The following is a 25,093-nucleotide window of genomic DNA, read 5'->3' as shown; positions in this document are numbered from 1 at the left end:
TTTTCTTACTTACAAAGCATGTAGAGGTCTGTAATTTTTATCATAGGTACACTTCAACTGTGAGTGACGGAATCTAAAACAAATATCCAGAAAATCACATTGTATGATTTATAAGTAATTAATTTGCATTTTATTGCATGACATAAGTATTTGATACATCAGAAAAGCAGAACCTAATATTTGGTACAGAAACCTTTGTTTGCAATTACAGAGATCATGCGTTTCCTGTAGGTCTTGATGAGGTCTGCACACACTGCAGCAGGGATTTTGGCCCACTCCTCCATACAGACCTTCTCCAGATCCTTCAGGTTTCGGAGCTGTCGCTGGGCAATACGGACTTTCAGCTCCCTCCAAAGATTTTCTATTGGGTTCAGGTCTGGAGACTGGCTAGGCCACTCCAGGACCTTGAGATACTTCTTACGGAGCCACTCCTTAGTTGCCCTAGCTGTGTGTTTCGGGTCGTTGTCATGCTGGAAGACCCAGCCACGACCCATCTTCAATGCTCTTACTGAGGGAAGGAGGTTGTTGGCCAAGATCTCGCAATACATGGCCCCATCCATCCTCCCCTCAATACGGTGCAGTCGTCCTGTCCCCTTTGCAGAAAAGCATCCCTAAAGAAGGATGTTTCCACCTCCATGCTTCACGGTTGGGATGGTGTTCTTGCGGTTGTACTCATCCTTCTTCTTCCAAACACGACGAGTGGAGTTTAGACCAAAAAGCTCTATTTTTGTCTCATCAGACCACATGACCTTCTCCCATTCCTCCTCTGGATCATCCAGATGGTCATTGGCAAACTTCAGACGGGCCTGGACATGCGCTGGCTTGAGCAGGGGGACCTTGCGTGCGCTGCGGGATTTTAATCCATGACGGCGTAATGTGTTACTAATGGTTTTCTTTGAGACTGTGGTCCCAGCTCTCTTCAGGTCATTGACCAGGTCCTGCCATGTAGTTCTGGGCTGATCCCTCACCTTCCTCATGATCATTGATGCCCCACGAGGTGAGATCTTGCATGGAGCCCTAGACCGAGTGTGATTGACCGTCATCTTGAACTTCTTCCATTTTCTAATAATTGCGCGGCGCCAACAGTTGTTGCCTTCTCACCAAGCTGCTTGCCTATTGTCCTGTAGCCCATCCCAGCCTTGTGCAGGTCTACAATTTTATCCCTGATGTCCTTACACAGCTCTCTGATCTTGGCCATTGTGGAGAGGTTGGAGTCTGTTTGATTGAGTGTGTGGACAGGTGTCTTTTATACAGGTAACGAGTTCAAACAGGTGCAGTTAATACAGGTAATGAGTGGAGAACAGGAGGGCTTCTTAAAGAAAAACGAACAGGTCTGTGAGAGCCGGAATTCTTACTGGTTGGTAGGTGATCAAATACTTATGTCATGCAATAAAATGCAAATTAATTACTTAAAAATCATACAATGTGATTTTCTGGATTTTTGTTTTAGATTCCGTCTCTCACAGTTGAAGTGTACCTATGATAAAAATTACAGCCCTCTACATGCTTTGTAAGTAGGAAAACCTGCAAAATCGGCAGTGTATCAAATACTTGTTCTCCCCACTGTATCTCCTTCTCCTTCCCCTTTAACACAGTCTATATCACACTCCTTCTAGTGCAATCCTCTCACCTCCTCTCTTTCACATGCTCTCACTTTCTCTGTCTTGCTTTTCTTTCTCTGCTGTGTCTGCAGATCCGCGATCCATTGATGCAGGTATCTCTATACAGACTGAAGTGGCCTGTGCCCCCATAACAGGTACCACTACCACTGCAGGACAACAGGACAATGTTTAGATATCCCTACTAAGACTCACGGGCCAGCTACTGTAACCATCTCCCTCACCAGTGTTTGGTTGTGACTTGTGATCAGTGTTTTGGCGCAGGTGACATGTGGTAGTAGTACTGTGTACCGTGGCTCTGTGGAATTGCGTTTATTGTAAACTGTTGTTTTGTATGTGGAATTTACAGTGCATTCAGAAAGTATTCAGACCCCTTGACTTTTTCCACATTGTGTTACGTTACAGCGTTATTCTAAAAATGATTAAATTAAATTTTTTCCTCATCAATCTACACACAACACCCCATAATGACAAATGTATTTAAAATAAAAAACAGAAATACTTTAGTTACATAAATATTCAGACCCTTTGCTGTGAGACTCGAAATTGAGCTCAGGTGCATCCTGTTTCCATTGATCATTCTTTCTACAACTTAATTGGAGTCCACCTGTGGTAAATTAAATTGATTGGACGTGATTTGGAAAGGCACACACCTGTCTATATAAGGTCCCACAGTTGACAGTGCAGTCAGAGCAAAAACCAAGCCATGAGGTCAAAGGAATTGTCTGTAGAGCTCAGAGACAGGATTGTGTCGAGGCACAGATCTGGGGAAGGGTACCAAAACATTTCTGCAGCATTGAAGGTCCCCAAGAACACAGTGGCCTCCATCATACTTAAATGGAAGAAGTTTGGAACCACCAAGACTCTTCCTAGAGCTGGCCACCCGGCCAAACTGAGCAATCAGGGGAGAAGGGCCTTGGTCAGAGAGGTGACCAAGAAACCGATGGTCACTCTGACAGAGCTCCAGAGTTCCTCTGTGGAGATCGGACAACCTTCCAGAAGGACAACCATCTCTGCAGCACTCCACCAATCAGGCCTTTATGGTAGAGTGGCCAGATGGTAGCCACTCCTCAGTAAAAGGCACATGACAGCCCACTTGGAGTTTTCCAAAAGGCACCTTAAGGACTCTCAGACCATGAGAAACAAGATTATCTGGTCTGATGAAACCAAGATTGAACTCTTTGGCCTGAATGCCAAGCGTCATGTCTGAAGGAAACCTGGTCCCATCCCTACGGTGAAGCATGGTGGTGGCAGCATCATGCTGTGGGGATATTATTCAGTGGCAGGGACTGGGAGTCTAGTCAGGATTGAGGGAAAGATGAACGGAGCAAAGTACAGAGAGACCCTTGATGAAAACCTGCTCCACAGTGCTCAGGACCTCAGACTGAGGCGAAGGTTCACCTTCCAACAGGACAACGACCCTAAGCACACAGCCAAGACAACGCAAGAGTTGCTTCGGGACAAGTCTCTGAATGTCCTTGAGTGGCCCAGCCAGAGCCCGGACTTGAACCCGATCAAACATCTCTGGAGAGGACTGAAAATGGCTGTGCAGCAACACTCCCCATCCAACCTGACAGAGCTTGAGAGGATCTGCAGAGAAGAATGGTAGAAACTCCCCAAATACAGGTGTGCCAAGCTTGTAGCGTCATACCCAAGAAGACTTGAGGCTGTAATCGCTGCCAATGGTGCTTCAACAAAGTACAGAGTAAAGGGTCTGAATACTTACATAAAAGTAATATGGCAAAATTTAATTTTTTATACATTTGCAGAAATTTTATATAAACCTGTTTTTACTTTGTCATAAAAACCTGTTTTTGCTTTGTCATGATGGGGTGTTGTGTGTAGATTGATGAGAAAAAAATAATATTTAATCCATTTTAGAATAAGGCTGTAACGTAACAATGTGGAAAAAGTCAAGTGATCTAAATACTTTCCGAATGCACTGCATCTCACTTGTTTTGTCTATTATTGTTGTGAAAAAGAGAAAGACAATTCAGTTGTTGGTTTTTGTGAAATACTGAGTTTTCTCTTTGTCAGTTTGATTCTCTGTTCATGGCCCTTGATTGGAAAGTGAGTCAACTTTATTTTCTGTTCATCCTCAATGCTGAATGTCTGCTTCCGTAAACACAACTGTTTGGAAAGTAACCATTTCACTGCCTACCTATTCTGTCTTTCCTGAAATCCTATTTTCTCCCTCCTCTCTGTCTTCTAGGAATGAATGGGAAGAGCATCCTGACAGCCATGGGTCGACCCATGCCGGAGCCTTCCACTGTGATGGCCTCATGTTCAGGTGCCCTATCCACCTCTCCCTGCTCCTCTCGTTCCTCCTCACAGCGCTCTGGGACATGGGCCAATACGCCCAGGGTGCCCTACCGCACACCTGCCTGCACCCAGGCCAAACCCTCCACAGGCAGCAGTAGTAACGCCCTGACCCCCACCCCAGCCAAGTCCCCAGCCTCCCCTCGCCTCTCCCCAGGTAAACACCTTGTTCAGGTGCTGTAGCAACTTATGCTGTTTTACTGGAAAAGTTGTAACGTATGCTGTATTAGGCTGCCGTATTAGACTGCCGTATTAAACTGCCGTATTAGACTGCCGTATTAGACTGCCGTATTAGACTGCCGTATTAGGCTGCCAGATTAGACTGCCGTATTAGGCTGCCAGATTATACTGCCTTATTAGACTGCCGTATTAGGCTGCTGTATTAGACTGCCGTATTAGACTGCCGTATTAGGCTGCCGTATTAGACTGCCGTATTAGCTGCCATATTAGACTGCCGTATTAGCTGCCATATTAGCCTGCTGTATTAGAATGCCGTATTAGGCCGCCATATTAGGCTGCCAGATTAGACTGCCGTATTAGGCTGCCAGATTAGACTGCCTTATTAGACTGCCGTATTAGGCTGCCGTATTAGACTGCCGTATTAGACTGCCGTATTAGACTGCCGTATTAGGCTGCCATATTAGACTGTTGTATTAGACTGCTGTATTAGACTGCCGTATTAGACTGCCGTATTAGGCTGCCAGATTAGACTGCCTTATTAGACTGCCTTATTAGACTGCCTTATTAGACTGCCTTATTAGGCTGCCGTATTAGGCTGCCGTATTAGACTGCCATATTAGACTGCCGTATTAGACTGCTGTATTAGACTGCCGTATTAGACTGCTGTATTACTGTTGTATTAGACTGCCGTATTAGACTGCCATATTAGACTGCCGTATTAGACTGCTGTATTAGACTGCCGTATTAGACTGCCGTATTAGACTGCCGTATTAGACTGCCGTATTAGGCTGCTGTATTAGACTGCTGTATTAGACTGCCGTATTAGACTGCTGTATTAGACTATGAATTCCAGTGATATCAATGTTACTGCACTGTCATGCCTGGGACATTACTAATGCCACAACAAATAACTCCCTCTACAAATTCTACTGATTTTCACTCATAGTAAGGCATTTTAGCAGTTTGATAAAGTGTGGCTATAATGTCTGAGCTGTGGCCATTGGTGTCTGTTAGTTCAATACTTTGTAAAGAAGGCGAATGTAGGGCATGTGTACTGATAGCTACCTCAGCTATACCAACTTTACACAGGGATGAGATTAATTAGATTTGTTTTACATGTGGCTATCACATCATATCACCATATCAATATCACCTTCTCAATATCACCATATGAATATCAGCATTTCAATATCACCATATCAACATCACCATATTAATATAACATGTTAATATCAACATATCAATATCACCATATCAATATCACCATATCACCATATCCATATCACATCACAATTTGCCATGTTGCTTAGTAATGCTTGTGGTCATTACTGTATGACATCACCATCTCTCATGGATACCCCTTGTTCCATTCCTCTCCCACAGAGAGAATCATAGTGGAGAAGAGGTGGAGCCCGTCCCCCTTACCTTCCCCCCAGGTGGTGTTTCTGAAGGACATCGTGTGTTACCTGTCCCTACTGGAGAGGGGCACACCAGAGGACAAGCTGGAGTGTGAGTTACAGCGTCTAATTACTAGTGTGTAAACAACCAAGGTATTTGAGAGAGGTCGGTCATGTAGAGGAGTCCAAAGGTGTCACCTAAACTTCTCAGAAAGATCCTCCCACAATCTGAGTGGATAAGTCAATTCATTCATTCAGGTAGGAAGTAATTTTTCCAGCTCTATTTCAGACACCAAATACATGCGGGCTGTCACACATACACACACACACACACACCTGCCAGTAGTAGCCTCAGCACTCAGCAGTACAGTGTGTGTGAGAGAGTGAGAAACAGGTTGTCAGCAGTGAGTCAGGAGTCAGGCTCCCCTTGGGATTAGCTCAGCCTCAGCACCTGTCCGCGTTAGCCCATGGACATCCTAAGCCCTGGTGTGTCCGATAGACTTCTTTAGCGTTGGGAGATATATCCGCACACTCTGACACAGCTAATCACTGCTAACTGCTTCCAACATCCCAACAACACAGGAGTACGTGTCACGCTCTATTACATCCCCTGCTCCAACACAGGAGTGGTGTTGTGTCACACTCTAATACTTCCCCTGCTTTCCAGAGTGAGGATCTGACTAGGAATGCAAGTGGTGCTGACAGACAGGGGTTCATTACAGCTGAATCATGGGGTCCCTTTTCTCTTGTTCCCTCCAGTCATGTTCCGGCTGTACGACACAGATGGCAACGGAGTACTGGACAGCTCGGTGAGTGGCCCTCTCTTCTCTTCTCTTCTCTTCTCTTCTCTTCTCTTCTCTTCTCTTCTCTTCTCTTCTCTTCTCTTCTCTTCTCTTCTCTTCTCTTCTCTTCTCTTCTCTTCTCTTCTCTTCTCTTCTCTTCTCTTCTCTTCTCTTCTCTCCTTTCTTCTGTTCTGGTCTATCCTTTCCTCATCTCCTCTCCTCCCCTCTCCTCTCCTGTCCTGCCCTCGCAGCTCCTCTCCTCTCCTCTCTTCTTATGCAGTGCTAAGTTCAGTGCAATTAGAACAACCCTGTTACAGTACTTATTTCCTCTGAACTCCAGTTGCTTCATTCTTAGATCCATGCAACAGTATACAGAGTCGATGTGCAGAGGTATGAGGTAATTGAAGTCGATATGTACATATAACTAGGAATAAAGTGACAGATAGTAAACAGTAGCAGCAAGCGTATGTGAATCCAGGTGAAAGCTATGATCCCTTACTGATGTCACTTGTTAAATCCACTTCAGTCAGTGTAGATGAAGAGGAGGAGACAGGTTAAAGAAGGATTTTTAAGCCTTGAGACAATTGAGACGGATTGTGTATGTGTACCATTCAGAGGGTGAATGGGCAAGACAAAATATTTCAGTGCCTTTGAACAGGGTATGGTAGTAGGTGCCAGGTGCACCGGTTTGTGTCAAGAACTGCAATGCTGCTGGGTTTTTCACATTCAACAGTTTCCCGTGTGTATCAAGAATTGTCCACCACCCAAAGGACATCTAGCCAACTTGACACTACTGTGGGACACTTTCGGCTCCTTGTAGAGTCCATGCCCCGATGAATTGAGGCTGTTTTGAGGGCAAAAGGAGGTGCAACTCAATATTAGCAAGGTGTTCCTAATGTTTTGTACACTCAGTGTATTTAGTCAACGAGGGCAGGGTAGTTAATCATTCTGGTCTACGCTGAGCTGAACTGCCTCCTGGTGTCCAGGAATAGAAATCATGAATCAACAGTCAGAGGATACTGTCATCATAGGATGATGTGAATGTGGATGATATCAGAGGATACTGTCATCAAAGGATGATGTGAATGTGGATGATATCAGAGGATACTGTTATCATAGGATGATGTGGATGATATCAGAGGATACTGTCATCATAGGATGATGTGGATGTGGATGATATCAGAGGATACTGTTATCATAGGATGATGTGGATGATATCAGAGGATACTGTCATCATAGGATGATGTGGATGTGGATGATATCAGAGGAAACTGTGTCGTAGAAATATTTGACTAATAGATAATCAACTCAAAAATATCTCTCAAGACACCGGAGCTTGTGAATTCAAGAATTAGACTTTATTGCATAACAAAGCCGAGCTAGCCCCATGGAACAACTGTCTCTCTCTGGCTTAGAGATCTCTTATATACATACACACAAATGAAAAAACATGCGTACATTCCTAACTTTTTTCAGTTCTGCACCACCCTTCTTTTTCAATGTCCAGCTGTCACACAATGTCCACTCCAAAATGTCATGAATGCTTTTTTTCTATATGAAGCCTCTCATTCTATCATTCTATTGGCTGCGTGGCTTAGGCCCCTTCTTAAAAAAAGAACTAATATAATGCATACCATGTGTCTATAACAAACCCATGGGCCACAGTTTGAGAGCCCCTGTGAAAGAACACATGCATTCATTTAAAACACAGCATATACTCCATATCTATATTCCTTATTTAAGCATGTATCTGGATTATAAAATATCAAACATGTTCATTCTGTTTCACCATTATCATTTCATAACACATTATAAAACATATCCATTAATACTTAAACATGATTTAAACATGTCATCCATAACCCATTCTCAACCACATACATTTAAACATTTATCATTCATCATCCTCCCCGGCCCCTGAGATTATGTGCATGTGGCCATGTGTCAGGTCATAAGGTCATAAGCACAAAAAATGATAACACTAGTTCCATTGTTACTCCAATCTCCACACACGTCATTGACATACCCAGCCCAGCTGCAGGGAGTTTATGAAAAACACATAAATGTCTCTGCTCTATATTAACCCTTCAACTGGTTCTCAATCCATAAACATTTTAAGGCATATAGGTTTTTAATTCTACAACATATGTACTTGAAAATCATCTATATATTTCCCCCCTCTGGGACTTTTAAGTCCCAACCAATAAAACAAAAGATAACATAAAATGAGTGTAAGCATGTGCATATACTTATTCTTAGCCTTGCCATCTGTGGTTACATTTTATAAGAATATATATTCAGACCAATGTATCTTCCTCATTGTCTGACCCATCCTGATGAGGACCCATAGCCCAGTCAGGTATTGATTACAAGTCTAGAAGGTTTTCCTCTAAATTAACCTCCACATTTTCCTGTCGGGCTTCGTAACCATGGCAGGCCCATCCACCCCCAGGAACAACTCCATACAAACATTCAGGATTCCCAAATTCCCAAAATGTCCCATATTTATTTACCTACTGTCATGGCGCTCCCTGAACTGGGTGTATCTCTTTATAAACAATGCTCCCCACTTTTGTTTGGTTATAGCCCTTCCCATATACAGTGGGGAAAAAAAGTATTTAGTCAGCCACCAATTGTGCAAGTTCTCCCACTTAAAAATATGAGAGAGGGCTGTAATTTTCATCATAGGTACACGTCAACTATGACAGACAAATTTAGAAAACAAAATCCAGAAAATCACATTGTAGGATTTTTTATGAATTTATTTGCAAATTATGGTGGAAAATAAGTATTTGGTCACCTACAAACAAGCAAGATTTCTGGCTCTCACAGACCTGTAACTTCTTCTTTAAGAGGCTCCTCTGTCCTCCACTCGTTACCTGTATTAATGGCACCTGTTTGAACTTGTTATCAGTATAAAAGACACCTGTCCACAACCTCAAACAGTCACACTCCAAACTCCACTATGGCCAAGACCAAAGAGCTGTCAAAGGACACCAGAAACAAAATTGTAGACCTGCAACAGGCTGGGAAGACTGAATCTGCAATAGGTAAGCAGCTTGGTTTGAAGAAATCAACTGTGGGAGCAATTATTAGGAAATGGAAGACATACAAGACCACTGATAATCTCCCTCGATCTGAGGCTCCACGCAAGATCTCACCCCGTGGGGTCAAAATGATCACAAGAACGGTGAGCAAAAATCCCAGAACCACACGGGGGGGGACCTAGTGAATGACCTGCAGAGAGCTGGGACCAAAGTAACAAAGCCTACCATCAGTAACACACTACGCCGCCAGGGACTCAAATCCTGCTGCACCAGACGTGTCCCCCTGCTTAAGCCAGTACATGTCCAGGCCCATCTGAAGTGTGCTAGAGTGCATTTGGATGATCCAGAAGAGGATTGGGAGAATGTCATATGGTCAGATGAAACCAAAATAGAACTTTTTGGTAAAAACTCAACTCGTCGTGTTTGGAGGACAAAGAATGCTGAGTTGCATCCAAAGAACACCATACCTACTGTAAAGCATGGGGGTGGAAACATCATGCTTTGGGGCTGTTTTTCTGCAAAGGGACCAGGACGACTGATCCGTGTAAAGGAAAGAATGAATGGGGCCATGTATCGTGAATTTTTAAGTGAAAACCTCCTTCCATCAGCAAGGGCATTGAAGATGAAACGTGGCTGGGTCTTTCAGCATGACAATGATCCCAAACACACCGCCCGGGCAACGAAGGAGTGGCTTCGTAAGAAGCATTTCAAGGTCCTGGAGTGGCCTAGCCAGTCTCCAGATCTCAACCCCATAGAAAATCTTTGGAGGGAGTTGAAAGTCCGTGTTGCCCAGCGACAGCCCCAAAACATCACTGCTCTAGAGGAGATCTGCATGGAGGAATGGGCCAAAATTGGGCCAGCAACAGTGTGTGAAAACCTTGTGAAGACTTACAGAAAACGTTTGACCTGTGTCATTGCCAACAAAGGGTATATAACAAAGTATTGAGAAACTTTTGTTATTGACCAAATACTTATTTTCCACCATAATTTGCAAATAAATTCATAAAAAATCCTACAATGTGATTTTCTGGAAAAAAAATTCTCATTTTGTCTGTCATAGTTGACATGTACCTATGATGAAAATTACAGGCCTCTCTCATCTTTTTAAGTGGGAGAACTTGCACAATTGGTGGCTGACTAAATACTTTTTTTCCCCACTGTATGTGTTAGTATCCTATCACATCAACACATGCAACTTTGTCTTAACAATAATATCTAGGACATGTTTAAGAATGGTGTCAATATCTTTAGCTTACATAACCTTTTTCACCCATATCACAAGTATTATAACAATCAAAATAATCAATATCCATATCTAATCAAGTAATTGCCATGTCAACATCACTAAGCATTAATATTAATAAGTTATTCAGATCAGTCAGTCCACTTATAATTTATAATCATAATCAAATTAATTACCCAAAACAACTTTAGAATGACAATTCTTAATTAGTCACCTTTGTTCCATCATTCAAAGTTAAAACTCTCACCTTGGCACATATTGACACTGGCCGAATGTATATTTATATTATAATAATTCTAGCATTAACTTCCTCATAACGAGAATTACAACAGATCAGTACCCTAATGCATTGTCCAAATTACTATAAATTTAGTAGTGTATAATACCTCCTTAATCAACATACTACCTCAACTAACACTCCCTTCCTCTACCGGCACTCAATCTTCTGGCGTCTTCATTATGTTCTTCAGATAGCTTCATAGTTCATCTTGGATTACCCATAGCAATGTCCCAATTCCAATGTCACACCTGAACCGCCACACCTCCACCATCATCCTGTTTTGTCCATGTGCAAACCAGTATACCCAAACTAGGAAGAACGTTGTATTTGCATAGACCTCTTTCCTCACATTCTTGAAAGAAAAGGCACAAAAGAGAAGGCAATTGATTGCTTTGATTTGATGCTGGATTCAGGTCTCCTGGCAGAAGTAGTCAGACAGGAACGTCTTCAACGCCTTTGTTGTTCCTCTTCAGCCGAGTAGAGGATTTTTGGTTTTTATTGAGGTTTACACCGTTCTGGGCCAAATGATCTCTGCAATGCATTACGACACCATCCGTAGCAACCTCAGGAAAGGACAGATCATAACAGTTCAGTTGAGTTAATTTCCAATCCAAAACATCCCTATTAACATTGTCTACATGACAAATCATTATGTTTCACATTCTCCCTTGAATTCTCCCAAATTATATAACCCAATTGTTTTATTGTAACATTCCTATATTTTTGCTCATACTCTATTTGACCTTACTCTGGTGTTTCCCTTTCCTTGTTCCTATTCTAACAATTGCTTACACTTCTCTCCTCATCCTGGTTGATCATAAAATTGTTTATATTTAGGATTTCCTAAATATTACAAACATTCTGCTGGCCAATATGGTCTTTCCGAGTTCCTTATATGACAAAAGTTGTAGTTGAATCATAACACAGTCCTAGTAACTGTGAAGATTTTGAACTACTGTTAATTCTTTAAACGGAGATGTGGTGCATATTAGACTATTTTCTTTATTCAATTGTAATATAATATATTGTACTCATCTATATCAATCATTGTTTAACGGCTCCTTCAATTCCCTTTCTTCTGTATTTGGTATAGCTCTAACATATACAGGGTTTAATGCACTTTCCCAAGGAATAACTATTCCAATAACACTTCCCCCTGGAAATCTAACACCAAATACTACATCAAATTGTTTATCTAAGTCTTGGACTGTTCTCCTTATGTCTATGATTCACCTGTCTCTTTCTTTCATTATCTTAAGGTCACACTACCCCATGTGACTTCCCCATACTCTTTGTGCTGGTTTCTCACACACCAATAATATTTTAACCCTTGTATTTTAATAGTGATCCCTTCCTGTATTTTTAGTTATGGTTCCTGCCTGTGCAAGAATATACATTCTAATCCTGTCTATCTCCCTTCTATGTCTTGTTCTTCTGCTCTTTATTATTATCAGTACTCCATTCCCCTTATTCTCAGGTAACTAGTCAAGTGTAGAGAAATCAATGATAAGGATATCTGGTGCGTCTTGGAGGTCTGGAATCTCTCAGTGGTCTGGAATCTCTCGGTGGTCTGGAAGGTCCTTAAAGTCTCTTAATCATCAGTTCCCTCACTCTGGTACAATGGTTAAGATGATACCCGATACTCCCCTCTATCCGTACCATCGTTGGTATAACCTGGACAACGATGTGTATGGTCACTTCAGTTGTTAACCTTCCCCCATCACTAGGGTCTCCGGATCAGCCAGAGTCCCTCTCAATCTATCGACATCGGTCTGTGAAAAGTGTCCTTCAATCAGCCTACCCATAGGGAAGCTCAGAGTTACTGCTGCAAAGACACAAGCACAGACACACACAAAAAACAACAATGCTACCCAATGGCTGAGGTTGGAACACTCCTATAGTGGGAAACATGAATCTAAGTATCTGTCTCCACCACTTTTACCATCATTAAGGTAGCCAACAACACCTGGTACAGGCCCCTCCACATAGGGTCTTTCCAGCTCTTTCTTCTGTAGTCTTTTGCCATCACATAGTCTCCAGGGCACAGAAAATACTCAGATTATCCTACTCAGTTGGGCATAGTTATCTTCACCCATGAAAAGAAAATCTTAAGAACATTGTTAGGTTAGGTGAGACACAGTATGCTACTCATGTCCTCTCATCCGTCAAGAGAAGCCTTGAGATTATGAAGCACACCTGCTTCCAGCTTGTTCTAGTTCACTTATCTCATAGACAGACCACCTCTACACCATGCCTCCTATCACAAAAACAAAAATGATTTAACCTAACCCATAACACATTATTACTACTGCTCATATCCTTAATACACCTTGCATATTTCCCCACAAAACCATAATAAAACATTAAAACCTCTGTAATCCCAACTTCCCCCCTTGGACACATGCATCACATCGTGATTCATGTGTACAAAAAACAAAAAAAAACAATATTGCCTATCAAACCTAAAATAATAACTAACCTTAAAATGACACCCCTTGAGCATATCTTTACTTAACTGTATTCCATAACACTATTCAAGGAATACCTCTCCTTCAGGGCTAACCCTCTCACTTCATCCTTGTCCTGTTTCGACTAATTTATATATAGGATTTTTTCCAAATTATAAACTTCTTCACAATTATCCTTATTTTATCTAACTCCCTAATTCAGCATGCCTCTAGAATTCATAGTGCGGGTGATCAGGTCGCACTATAAAGCCAGGACAGATTTCAGAGGTCATTGAAATCATTCAATGAATTGTTTCATCCAATAGTATACTACTCCTAACAACCATCAAGACCTTTCATAAATGTTGTAATTCCTTAGGACAGCTCTTTTCAAAATAAATCACACATATTTACTTATCCCTCAGTAAATAAAACCCAAATTACATGTGTATGCCCCTTTAAGATATTTCACTTCCATCCCATCAAAAAAAAACAAATAGAAATAAAAATCCTATACAACTAACATTTCATACTAAGTAGTTTGTTTGTGGTTATTTGAACACCATATAGTAAAACAATAAACAAACAAAAATGGCCAGGCCTTATTTATTTTGGTAGCTCCCTATGACAACCTAAAAATAAAACTACTTAATTTTACTAACTAGTTCCACCCTAGCCTACAGACTTTTTAAACCTCCCAATAAAGAAATCCCCATGTTCCTGGAAGAGAACGTATACATGTCGTTAACATATAATCAACAATCCAAAGATAGTAATTACACACAAAACATCATACATACAGTGGGGGAAAAAAGTATTTAGTCAGCCACCAATTGTGCAAGTTCTCCCACTTAAAAAGATGAGAGAGGCCTGTAATTTTCATCATAGGTACACGTCAACTATGACAGACAAAATGAGGAAAAAAAATCCAGAAAATCACATTGTAGGATTTTTAATGAATTTATTTGCAAATTATGGTGGAAAATAAGTATTTGGTCAATAACAAAAGTTTCTCAATACTTTGTTATATACCCTTTATTGGCAATGACACAGGTCAAACGTTTTCTGTAAGTTTTCACAAGGTTTTCACACACTGTTGCTGGTATTTTGGCCCATTCCTCCATGCAGATCTCCTCTAGAGCAGTGATGTTTTGGGGCTGTCGCTGGGCAACACGGACTTTCAACTCCCTCCAAAGATTTTCTATGGGGTTGAGATCTGGAGACTGGCTAGGCCATTCCAGGACCTTGAAATGCTTCTTACGAAGCCACTCCTTCGTTGCCCGGGCGGTGTGTTTGGGATCATTGTCATACTGAAAGACCCAGCCACGTTTCATCTTCAATGCCCTTGCTGATGGAAGGAGGTTTTCACTCAAAATCTCACCATACATGGCCCCATTCATTCTTTCCTTTACACGAATCAGTCGTCCTGGTCCCTTTGCAGAAAAACAGCCCAAAAGCATGATGTTTCCACCCCCATGCTTCACAGTAGGTATGGTGTTCTTTGGTTGCAACTCAGCATTCTTTGTCCTCCAAACACGACGAGTTGAGTTTTTACCAAAAAGTTCTATTTTGGTTTCATCTGACCATATGACATTCTCCCAATCCTCTTCTGGATCATCCAAATGCACTCTAGCACGGGCCTGGACATGTACTGGCTTAAGCAGGGGGACACGTCTGGCACTGCAGGATTTGAGTCCCTGGCGGCGTAGTGTGTTACTGATGGTAGGCTTTGTTACTTTGGTCCCAGCTCTCTGCAGGTCATTCACTAGGTCCCCCCGTGTGGTTCTGGGATTTTTGCTCACCGTTCTTGTGATCATTTTGACCCCACGGGGTGAGATCTTTCGTGGAGCCCCAGATCGAGGGAGATTATCAGTGGTCTTGTATGCCTTCCATTTCCTAATAATTGCTCCCACAGTTGATTTCTTCAAACCAAGCTGCTTACCTATTGCAGATTCAGTCTTCCCAGCCTGGTGCAGGTCTACAATTTTGTTTCTGGTGTCCTTTGACAGCTCTTTGGTCTTGGCCATAGTGGAGTTTGGAGTGTGACTGTTTGAGCTTGTGGGCAGGTGTCTTTTATACTGATAACAAGTTCAAACAGGTGCCATTAATACAGGTAACGAGTGGAGGACAGAGGAGCCTCTTAAAGAAGAAGTTACAGGTCTGTGAGAGCCAGAAATCTTGCTTGTTTGTAGGTGACCAAATACTTATTTTCCACCATAATTTGCAAATAAATTCATTAAAAATCCTACAATGTGATTTTCAGGATTTTTTTTCCTCAATTTGTCTGTCATAGTTGACGTGTACCTATGATGAAAATTACAGGCCTCTCTCATCTTTTTAAGTGGGAGAACTTGCACAATTGGTGGCTGACTAAATACTTGTTTTCCCCACTGTATATCCCCAGTCCTATCTCATCAACAATCATTAACCCCAGCATCAATTAAAAATAGTTTGATACGTCTTGTCCTACCTTACCCCTAACATAATATTATAGGAGACTCCCATCAACCCTTAAAAGAAACTCCCACTTAGAAGACACTAGATAATAACACATTTTATTAAGTTAACTACACCTTCCACTATAAACCTATAACCCCATTTTAGTAATTTAACGTCGCAAACTGTTGCATTGATGTTCTCTTTTTTTTTTTCTTAAATATAAACTTATTGTTTCATAATCCAAAACCCATAAAAAGATGTCTACTTAATCCATCAAGCCAACAGCAACAACTACCTCCCATCGTTCAACGTACTATAAACAAATGATCGTTATCTGAAGTAATAAAACATCATCATAACTCACTGCTGTTTAAACAAACTATATAATGTCATAATAAAATGATCAATTATCAAATATCGTTCCTTATTCAACTATCGAGACATGTTCTTCATTAGTTAATCGTCTCCACAAAGCAATACTACCTAATAACATATTCTCATTCTCCTAAGTAGAAATAATGACTCCTATTAAACAATCCCATTCAACATCAAGTCAACCTGTCTCATCACCCAATTAACTTATTTTTTAAACCCTCTACAATATCTATCATACTCTACCGCTAATTTTCCTCATAATGGTACCTTAACAGATGACAAATTATTTTATATTTATAGTAAAAACCAATAAAACATCCAATTCACCAATATGCAATTTCAATTACTATGTTATCCTATCCGACATGGATTGGTAGGACAACATCTTTCCTATAATGTTATCAATGAAACCAGTAATTCACATCAATAACATCAATGTAAAAGATTTGCTTTCTGTCCCCTACTGGATTCGAACCAGGGACCCTCTGCACACATTGACAACATTCACCACCGAAGCACCGTTACCCGTCGCTCCACCAATGCCACACAAAGCATCTACTTCCAGTTCATAGAGCACGTGACGTCACCCAACGAAAACCGCACTAGCTCTCACCGCTAACTAGCTAGCAATTTCCTGCCGATAATAATAATAATAATAATAATAATATGCCATTTAGCAGACGCTTTTATCCAAAGCGACTTACAGTCATACAAAATACGCGATCCTTGTACACCTAACTTAACCCATAATGTCCCTTATAGCATTCTCACGTTTCAGCAAGCCCCAATGTTCAACACCCACAGACAAAAATGGAAATTCTTCCATTTTTCCTAGCAGACCCAATAGAACACACTTTCAAACAGCGTTCTGCATTTACCTCTATCATAGGGTTTAAAAACGAACTTAACAACATTAATCATCCTAAATTGCCATAGTAACATCATGTTTGGTTCAGTTGATCTATTACCATATAAGACATTCACTTCTCCATGCGTCGTAAACTATATCCTATTTCTCTTGTACCCAACTAAAATCATAGCCACGCAATTAAACCATCACCCCGCCATTACAGAATGAATGAGATCTATTAATCTATCCTTTCTAAGTAAGCTACAAGTAACACCAAACACTTGCTGTAGTTTACCATCATATATTGAAATCATCCATTTAGCACAATCCAATTTATTTATAGACATATTCCACCATTGTCACTCCTTTAATCTAGCAAAACCTTATTCAATGACTAAAAATTACTACCACGTAGTCTCCTCTCCGTTAACATTTTAGTCATTTAGCAGATGCTCTTATTCCAAGCGACGCACAATTAGTGGGCTCATACATTATTATACTTATACTAGCCCCCCTTGGGAATCGAACACCCAACCCTGGCGTTGCATGCACCGTGCTCTACCAACTGAGCTACAGAGGACCACAGATGAGCGTATAGTGCCTTTTTCTGATAATGTTATAATTGTAGCCTATTGCATTACTTTAGTTTAAAATATAAGTTTGTTTATTCAACAAATCTAGAACCCACTATAAATTGGTGCTATTCACTCAGCTTATAATAGCCAAAGCTCCTTGCATCCCCTAGTTCACGCAACGAAAATACATTATCATTCTACAATTCACCAACTATTCGCATACATTACTGGTGTCACGCGAACCATAGAATAAAGTGATAACAATTAGAATTTTGTCAAATAAATGTTTTCCATCCAGCTATTCAAACTTGCTTTAAATAACTCTTTCAGCTCGATACAGTCAAGCAAGTATGACTCTCTTTTAACCGGAAACTAGTTCATGGCATTAGTAAAGTCTATTCACATCCCAACAATAACTAATAATATATGTATATTCATAATATTAAAATACCTTACTTTCATTCCAGTCTACCTAAACAATTCAAATTATGGCCAAATCTCTTATCCAAATTGCCAGTCCGCTATTCAAATGTAACTGTCCTTTCTGATTTAGACTATAGACACTCCTCCTTTCTCGTTGAATAAGTGAGTCCTTCAGTCTGAAAAGACGCAGGCTACTAGATCGTCCAATCTTATCCTGACTGTTCCTTCAATCTAAACAACCCACAACTATAGCTAAACTATACTTAGAAAACCTAGACTCTGTTCAGCGATGCAGAATCTATGCTTTATTGAAATGACAAGTTAATCCTCCTTTATTCCAATGATAATGGTCAGTAGTTTTAGTATCTGGCACATACCACACTTTATCAGAAAATAGCTTTGAAGGACACAGATCTCACACGCTCAACGTAATCAATTTAGCAGTCAACAAGTCAAACCTCACATTCATTGATTTGGAAACAGATCTAACGACCTAACCAAATGAATTATATATCTGCTTCTGAAATAATAGATAGTTTATTATAATGCTTAATTCTACCACATGTCCTATGTACTCTCTCCCATTTCCACGTACGTCTACGTGTTTGGGCAAGTCAACACCTATAATTTTATCCAATCCCTCGTATTAAATCACACTCACAGAAAATTCATTCTATTCCAATATATTCATATCTACCAAACCATTCATGTTTCTAATTATTCTTTATTGCCACAAATCAGTTAATCACCATCTAGTCTCAGCGGAACAAACAACAAATTACCCAAATCATTACCCTCAGTCATAGAATCCTCCTAGAATCATATATGCTGGTCACTATTCCCTGATCTTACAAAATTCTATGACAGGCATTGTTGTACGAAACTCCAAGATATAATTTACAAGAAAAGCTTATTATTCCAACGTATATATAATTATCAAACACACCTATATATCTCATCATTCAAACTTCAGAGTGCGACTAATTTACATCATTATACCACTCTTATTCCATATTTATACAATGTTGTCCTCAAACGCCCTTAATTACTATTTGTATAACCTACAGGAATATTTTATTCTATCAAAGGGCCCAAATTTGGAATGTTAACCCTATCCTAGTTATTATTTTACTGTAGTCAATTTATCATAATACTGCATCACCTCTAAAGTTTCTAAATATAATGTCAGAAACATACCCTAACAGATTTATCAAAATACAATGCATAGACGTCATATGACCACACCGGTACACGTGACCTGTTCCTCCAACAGGATTTATTCTACTCCTCCTGGTAACGTGAATTTTCTACACTCAGTTGGTCAATGAATATCCACGCACCATTTATTCTTCTCTTTCCTAATGTGAGATTGGGCACACCCTTTCTCCATCAGACAGAAGCTTCAAACAACCTCAAATATATTTCCTTTCCTTACAGAAAGGCTATTTACTTGCAGGATTTCTTATTATTCTCACTCACACAGATGAGCAGCCACTTGTGCCCAAATGAATCAGACAGTTTAATGACTCACAGCCACCCAAGCAACCCATTCCCCATATGAGATGAGCAGACCTACTCTATATAACACTTTATCAAAATGTTGACGCCCTTGTAGCTATTTAACCCGTTCACCTACTCAGGATGACCGGTGTTACTCCAATTTATGGTGTCACCTACGCCGGATGACCTAACTTTTTTACCTGATCGACCCTACCTAATTTTGGCATCACCACAACACAGGATGATGCCCTACCTGCCCGTTCAGACCTCTGGAGTGCTAATTTTAGCTCTCCATAGCGCTATCCACAGGATTGATATTTATTTAGCCCAGGTGTTATACTTCCTCTACACACCTGGACTTCTACTACGCTTTCCTAAGCGACTGTAAATTCTGCCCTATTTTTTCTGTTACACTTCCTCAACACAGAAAAAGGAGCGGTATTACACAGGATTTCTGCCTACCTAAGCAGTCCTCAAGACGATTCACTTCCACGACACGTCTAAAGCGGTATCTGTAGGACTTAACATGTTATTGTCTGATCGCTCAACCAGCGGGACAACCACCCGTGCCGAAATGACTCAGACAAAGCGATCAGCAAGATGAATTTAATGAATCAAATGAATCAAATCAATCAAATCAATCAAATCAATCAAATCAATTGAACATACGGTTCAGACAAACAACAGCAACATGTATTCTTAAATTCAAAAGCTCCTAGTGTCTAATTTTCTGGTTCTTGAATTTGGAGAGACCTACTTGGTATTTCTTTAGATGTTGCCGAGCCCCGGATCGGACCACACAAACGTTATACTATATAAGTAAGAACTTGGCTTACCTTTTAAAAGCGGCCGCTTTTGTTTGCATGGTCCGTCCAAGCCGTTTCACAACTGCAGATGTATACCGTCTCTGATCCCTATTTTTCAACTCCTGGACAAGCTCGCCAATATGTCGTAGAAATATTTGACTAATAGATAATCAACTCAAAAATATCTCTCAAGACACCGGAGCTTGTGAATTCAAGAATTAGACTTTATTGCATAACAAAGCCGAGCTAGCCCCATGGAACAACTGTCTCTCTCTGGCTTAGAGATCTCTTATATACATACACACAAATGAAAAAACATGCGTACATTCCTAACTTTTTTCAGTTCTGCACCACCCTTCTTTTTCAACGTCCAGCTGTCACACAATGTCCACTCCAAAATGTCATGAATGATTTTTTTCTATATGAAGCCTCTCATTCTATCATTCTATTGGCTGCGTGGCTTAGGCCCCTTCTTAAAAAAAGAACTAATGTAATGCATACCATGTGTCTATAACAAACCCATGGGCCACAGTTTGAGAGCCCCTGTGAAAGAACACATGCATTCATTTAAAACACAGCATATACTCCATGTCTATATTCCTTATTTAAGCATGTATCTGGATTATATAATATCAAACATGTTCATTCTGTTTCAGCATTATCATTTCATAACACATTATAAAACATATCCATTAATACTTAAATATGATTTAAACATGTCATCCATAACCCATTCTCAACCACATACATTTAAACATTTATCATTCATCATCCTCCCTGGCCCCTGAGATTATGTGCATGTGGCCATGTGTCAGGTCATAAGGTCATAAGCACAAAAAATGATAACACTAGTTCCATTGTTGCTCCAATCTCCACACACGTCATTGACATACCCAGCCCAGCTGCAGGGAGTTTATGAAAAACACATAAATGTCTCTGCTCTGTATTAACCCTTCAACTGGTTCTCAATCCATAAACATTTTAAGGCATATAGGTTTTTAATTCTACAACATATGTACTTGAAAATCATCTATAACTGTCATCATAGGATGATGTGGATGTGGATGATATCCGAGGATACTGTCATCATAGGATGATGTGGATGTGGATGATATCAGAGGATACTGTCATCATAGGATGATGTGGATGTGGATGATATTAGAGGATACTGTTATCATAGGATGATGTGGATGTGGATGATATCAGAGGATACTGTCATCATAGGATGATGTGGATGATATCAGAGGATACTGTCATCATAAGATGATGTGGATGTGGATGATATCAGAGGATACTGTCATCATAGGATGATGTGGATGATATCAGAGGATACTGTTGTCTGGGTGACTTCATTTGTTTTCAAGGACAATCTTCCTGGGCATGCCACAATGTGGAGGATTTTTTTGTTTTCTAAAAGGAGAACATATGTGATTGTCTCTGTCAGTCTCTTGGTAGTAATGTTGTGCCCCATCTCTGTCTGTGGATGTGTGGATGAGTTCATTTGTTATCAAGAAGACGGCCACAGTGTTGTTGTTGTTGTGGTCTAATGTTTAGCTCTCTTCCTTTGTGTGTAGGAACTGGACCGCATCATCAATCAGATGGTCCACGTGGCAGAGTACCTGGAATGGGACTCTGCAGAGCTGCGACCGGTAAGGATGCACACAGCCTTGTGTGTCTTGTTTCCCCTGTTACCAAAGTTTTGTGGTGACCTGAAAAGGCTAGCTTAACTACAGTGATGAGGAAATGTTGGATCATTAGAGTATTATAATTTGACAAGACTTTACTGGACTCATCCGCCGTCCTCCCCGTCTCCCTGTGTTCTAGATCCTGAAAGAGATGATGGAAGAGATAGACTATGACAGGGACGGAACAGTCACTCTGGAGGAGTGGATCAGAGGAGGCCTCACCACCATCCCTCTGCTGGTCCTGCTGGGCATGGAGACGGTGAGGGAGGGTGTGTGTGTGTGATATCATTTGATAATGGATGCCATACAGAGTGGCTTGCGAAAGTATTCACCCCCCTTGGCATTTTTCCTATTTTGTTGCCTTACAACCTGGAATTAAAATTGATTTGGGGGGGATTTGTATCATTTGATTTACACAACATGCCTACCACTTTGAAGATGCAAAATATTTTTTCTTGTTAAACAATCAAGAAATAAGACAAAAAAACAGAAAACTTGAGCGTGCATAACTATTCACCCCCCCAAAATCAATACTTAGTAGAGCCACCTTTTGCAGCAATTACAGCTGCAAGTGTGGTGAGTGATTTTGAAGGAGTCAGGCGCAGGAGGGTAAATCACAGAATAAAATATTTATTCTGAAAACACAGCGGTACGCAGCAATGCGTCAAACACTCCAGTGCGGAAATCAGGCGCACTGGAAACAACAAGGCACACGGATGAAATATCCAGGCGATACAAAATACAAAGAGCTCCACCAAGCTAATCTAACCTCCACAATAAACAATCACACACAAAGACAAGGGGGCAGAGGGAACACTTATACAGGTACTGATGAGGGGATGTGTGTAATAAACAAGACAAAACAAATGGAAAAGAAGGCCGGTGACGACCCGAACAAGGAGAGGAGGCAGCTTCGGGGGAAGTCGTGACAGTACCCCCCCCCAGGAGGACATGGAGCAGGGCGAGCCGGATGGCGACGGTGGAAATCCCGCAACAGGGAGGGATCGAGGATATCCCTCACCGGGACCCAACACCGCTCCTCCGGACCGTGACCCTCCCACTCCACGAGGTACTGAAGGCCCCCAACCCGACGCCTTGAATAAAGGATGGAACGGACGGAGTACGCCGGGGCGCCCTCGATGTCAAGAGAGGGCGGAGGGACCTCCCGCACCTCAGACTCCTGGAGCGGACCAGCCACCACTGACCTGAGGAGAGACACATGAAACTAGGGGTTAATATGGTAATCTGGAGGGAGTAGTAACCTATAGGTAACCTCGTTTATTTTCCTCAGGACTTTGAACGGCCCCACAAACCGCGGGCTCAGCTTCCAGCAGGGCAGGCCGAGAGCCAGACCCGATCACCCGGTACAAAGACCGGGCCCTCACTGCGGTGGCGGTGAGCGTTGGCCTTCTGGCGACACACGGCGCGCTGGAGGTGGACGTGAGCAGCGTTCCACGTCTCCTCTGCATGCCGAAACCAGTCATCCACCGCAGGAGCTTCGATCTGGCTCTGATGCCACGGTACCAGAACCGGCTGATAACCTAAAACACATTGAAATGGCGATAGGTTAGTGGAGGAGTGGCGGAGAGAGTTCTGTGCATATTCGGCCCATGGCAAGAACACCAACCATTCCACTGGCCGGTCCTGGCAATAGGACCGCAGGAACCTACCCACATCCTGATTCACCCGTTCCACCTGCCCATTAGACTCGGGGTGAAACCCAGAGGTCAGGCTGACCGAGACCCCAGACGTTCCATGAATGCCTTCCAGACCCTGGATGTAAACTGGGGACTCCGGTCAGACACTATGTCCAATTGCACCCCATAGTGCCGTAAGACGTGCGTAAACAGGGCCTCCGCAGTCTGCAGGGCCGTGGGGAGACCGGGCAGAGGAAGGAGGCGGCAGGCTTTTGAAAAGCGGTCCACAACGACCAGGATGGTGGTGTTACCCTGAGAGAGGGGGAGATCGGTGAGAAAATCAATACACAAGTGGGACCATGGCCATTGTGGAACTGGTAAGGGATGTAACTTACCCGCTGGGCGGTGCCTAGGTGTTTTACTCTGGGCGCACACCGAGCAGGAGGAGACATATACCCTCACGTCATTAGCCAAGGTAGGCCACCAGTACTTTCCGGTCAGGCAGCGCACTGTACGGCCGATACCTTGGTGACCAGAGGAGGGGGATGTGTGTGCCCAATAGATCAGACAGTCATGGACAAGAGACGGCACGTACCGCAGCCCAGCTGGGCACTGAGGTGGAGATGGCTCTGTGCGTAACGCTGGCTCTATGTCCGCGTCCACCACCCATACTACCGGCGCCACAATGCAGGAGGCCGGTAGTATGGGGGTGTTGTCTATGGGCCTCTCCTCTGTGTCGTACAGCCGTGACAGTGCGTCTGCCTTCACGTTCTTTGTACCCGGTATGTAGGACAGTATAAAATCAAACCGGGTGAAGAACAGGGCCAACCTGGCCTGGCGAGGGTTCAGCCTCCTCGCTGCCCAGATGTACTCCAGGTTACGGTGGTCAGTCCAGACAAGTAAAGGGTGTTTCGCCCCCTCGAGCCAGTGCCTCCAAACGGTCAGGGCTCTGACAACAGCTAACAGCTCCCGATCACCAATGTCGTAGTTCTGCCTTGCAGGGCTGAGCTTCTTGGAGAAGAAGGCACAGGGGCGGAGCTTGGGTGGCGTGCCCGAGCGTTGAGATAGGACAGCGCCTATCCCTACCTCGGACGCATCCACCTCCACTACAAACGGTAATGATGGATCGGGATGGACCAGTACCGGGGCTGAGGTGAACAGAGCCCTCAGATTACTGAAAGCCCTGTCAGCCACAGCACACCAGCGGAGCCGGACGGCCAACCCTTCAACAGAGAAGTGATGAGAGCTGCGACCTTGTCAAAGCCCCGGATAAACCTCCGATAGTAGTTGGCAAAGCCAATAAAGCGCTGCACCTCGTTTACCGTGGTTGTAGTCGGCCAATTACACACGGCTGAAATGCGATCTCCCTCCATCTCCACACCTGAGGTGGTGATGAAGTATCCGAGGAAGGAGACGGACTGTTGGAAAAACAGACACTGTTCTGCCTTGGCATAAAGGTCATGTTCCAACAGTTGGCCCAGCACTTTGC

General features: G+C 42.2%; 1 protein-coding gene across 1 annotated transcript in view; it reads left to right on the top strand.

The window, feature by feature from the left end:
- Window positions 1–3,839: 3,839 nt before the first annotated feature.
- LOC121555146 (diacylglycerol kinase beta-like) overlaps window positions 3,840–25,093 on the top strand; it is a 124,666-nt gene continuing 103,412 nt past the window's right edge. Inside the window, exons 1-5 of the mRNA XM_041868950.2 lie at window positions 3,840–4,095; window positions 5,502–5,627; window positions 6,275–6,324; window positions 21,857–21,931; window positions 22,107–22,226. Coding sequence (XP_041724884.2) covers window positions 3,861–4,095; window positions 5,502–5,627; window positions 6,275–6,324; window positions 21,857–21,931; window positions 22,107–22,226 — 606 coding nt within the window. The 5' untranslated portion in view covers window positions 3,840–3,860. The remainder of the gene's footprint in view (window positions 4,096–5,501; window positions 5,628–6,274; window positions 6,325–21,856; window positions 21,932–22,106; window positions 22,227–25,093) is intronic.

This window comes from Coregonus clupeaformis, chromosome 40 (genome assembly GCF_020615455.1).
Source record: "Coregonus clupeaformis isolate EN_2021a chromosome 40, ASM2061545v1, whole genome shotgun sequence".
Taxonomy (NCBI): Eukaryota; Metazoa; Chordata; class Actinopteri; order Salmoniformes; family Salmonidae; genus Coregonus; species Coregonus clupeaformis.
Note: the sequence above shows the minus strand (reverse complement) of the source record. Positions and strands in the feature narration are given on the sequence as shown.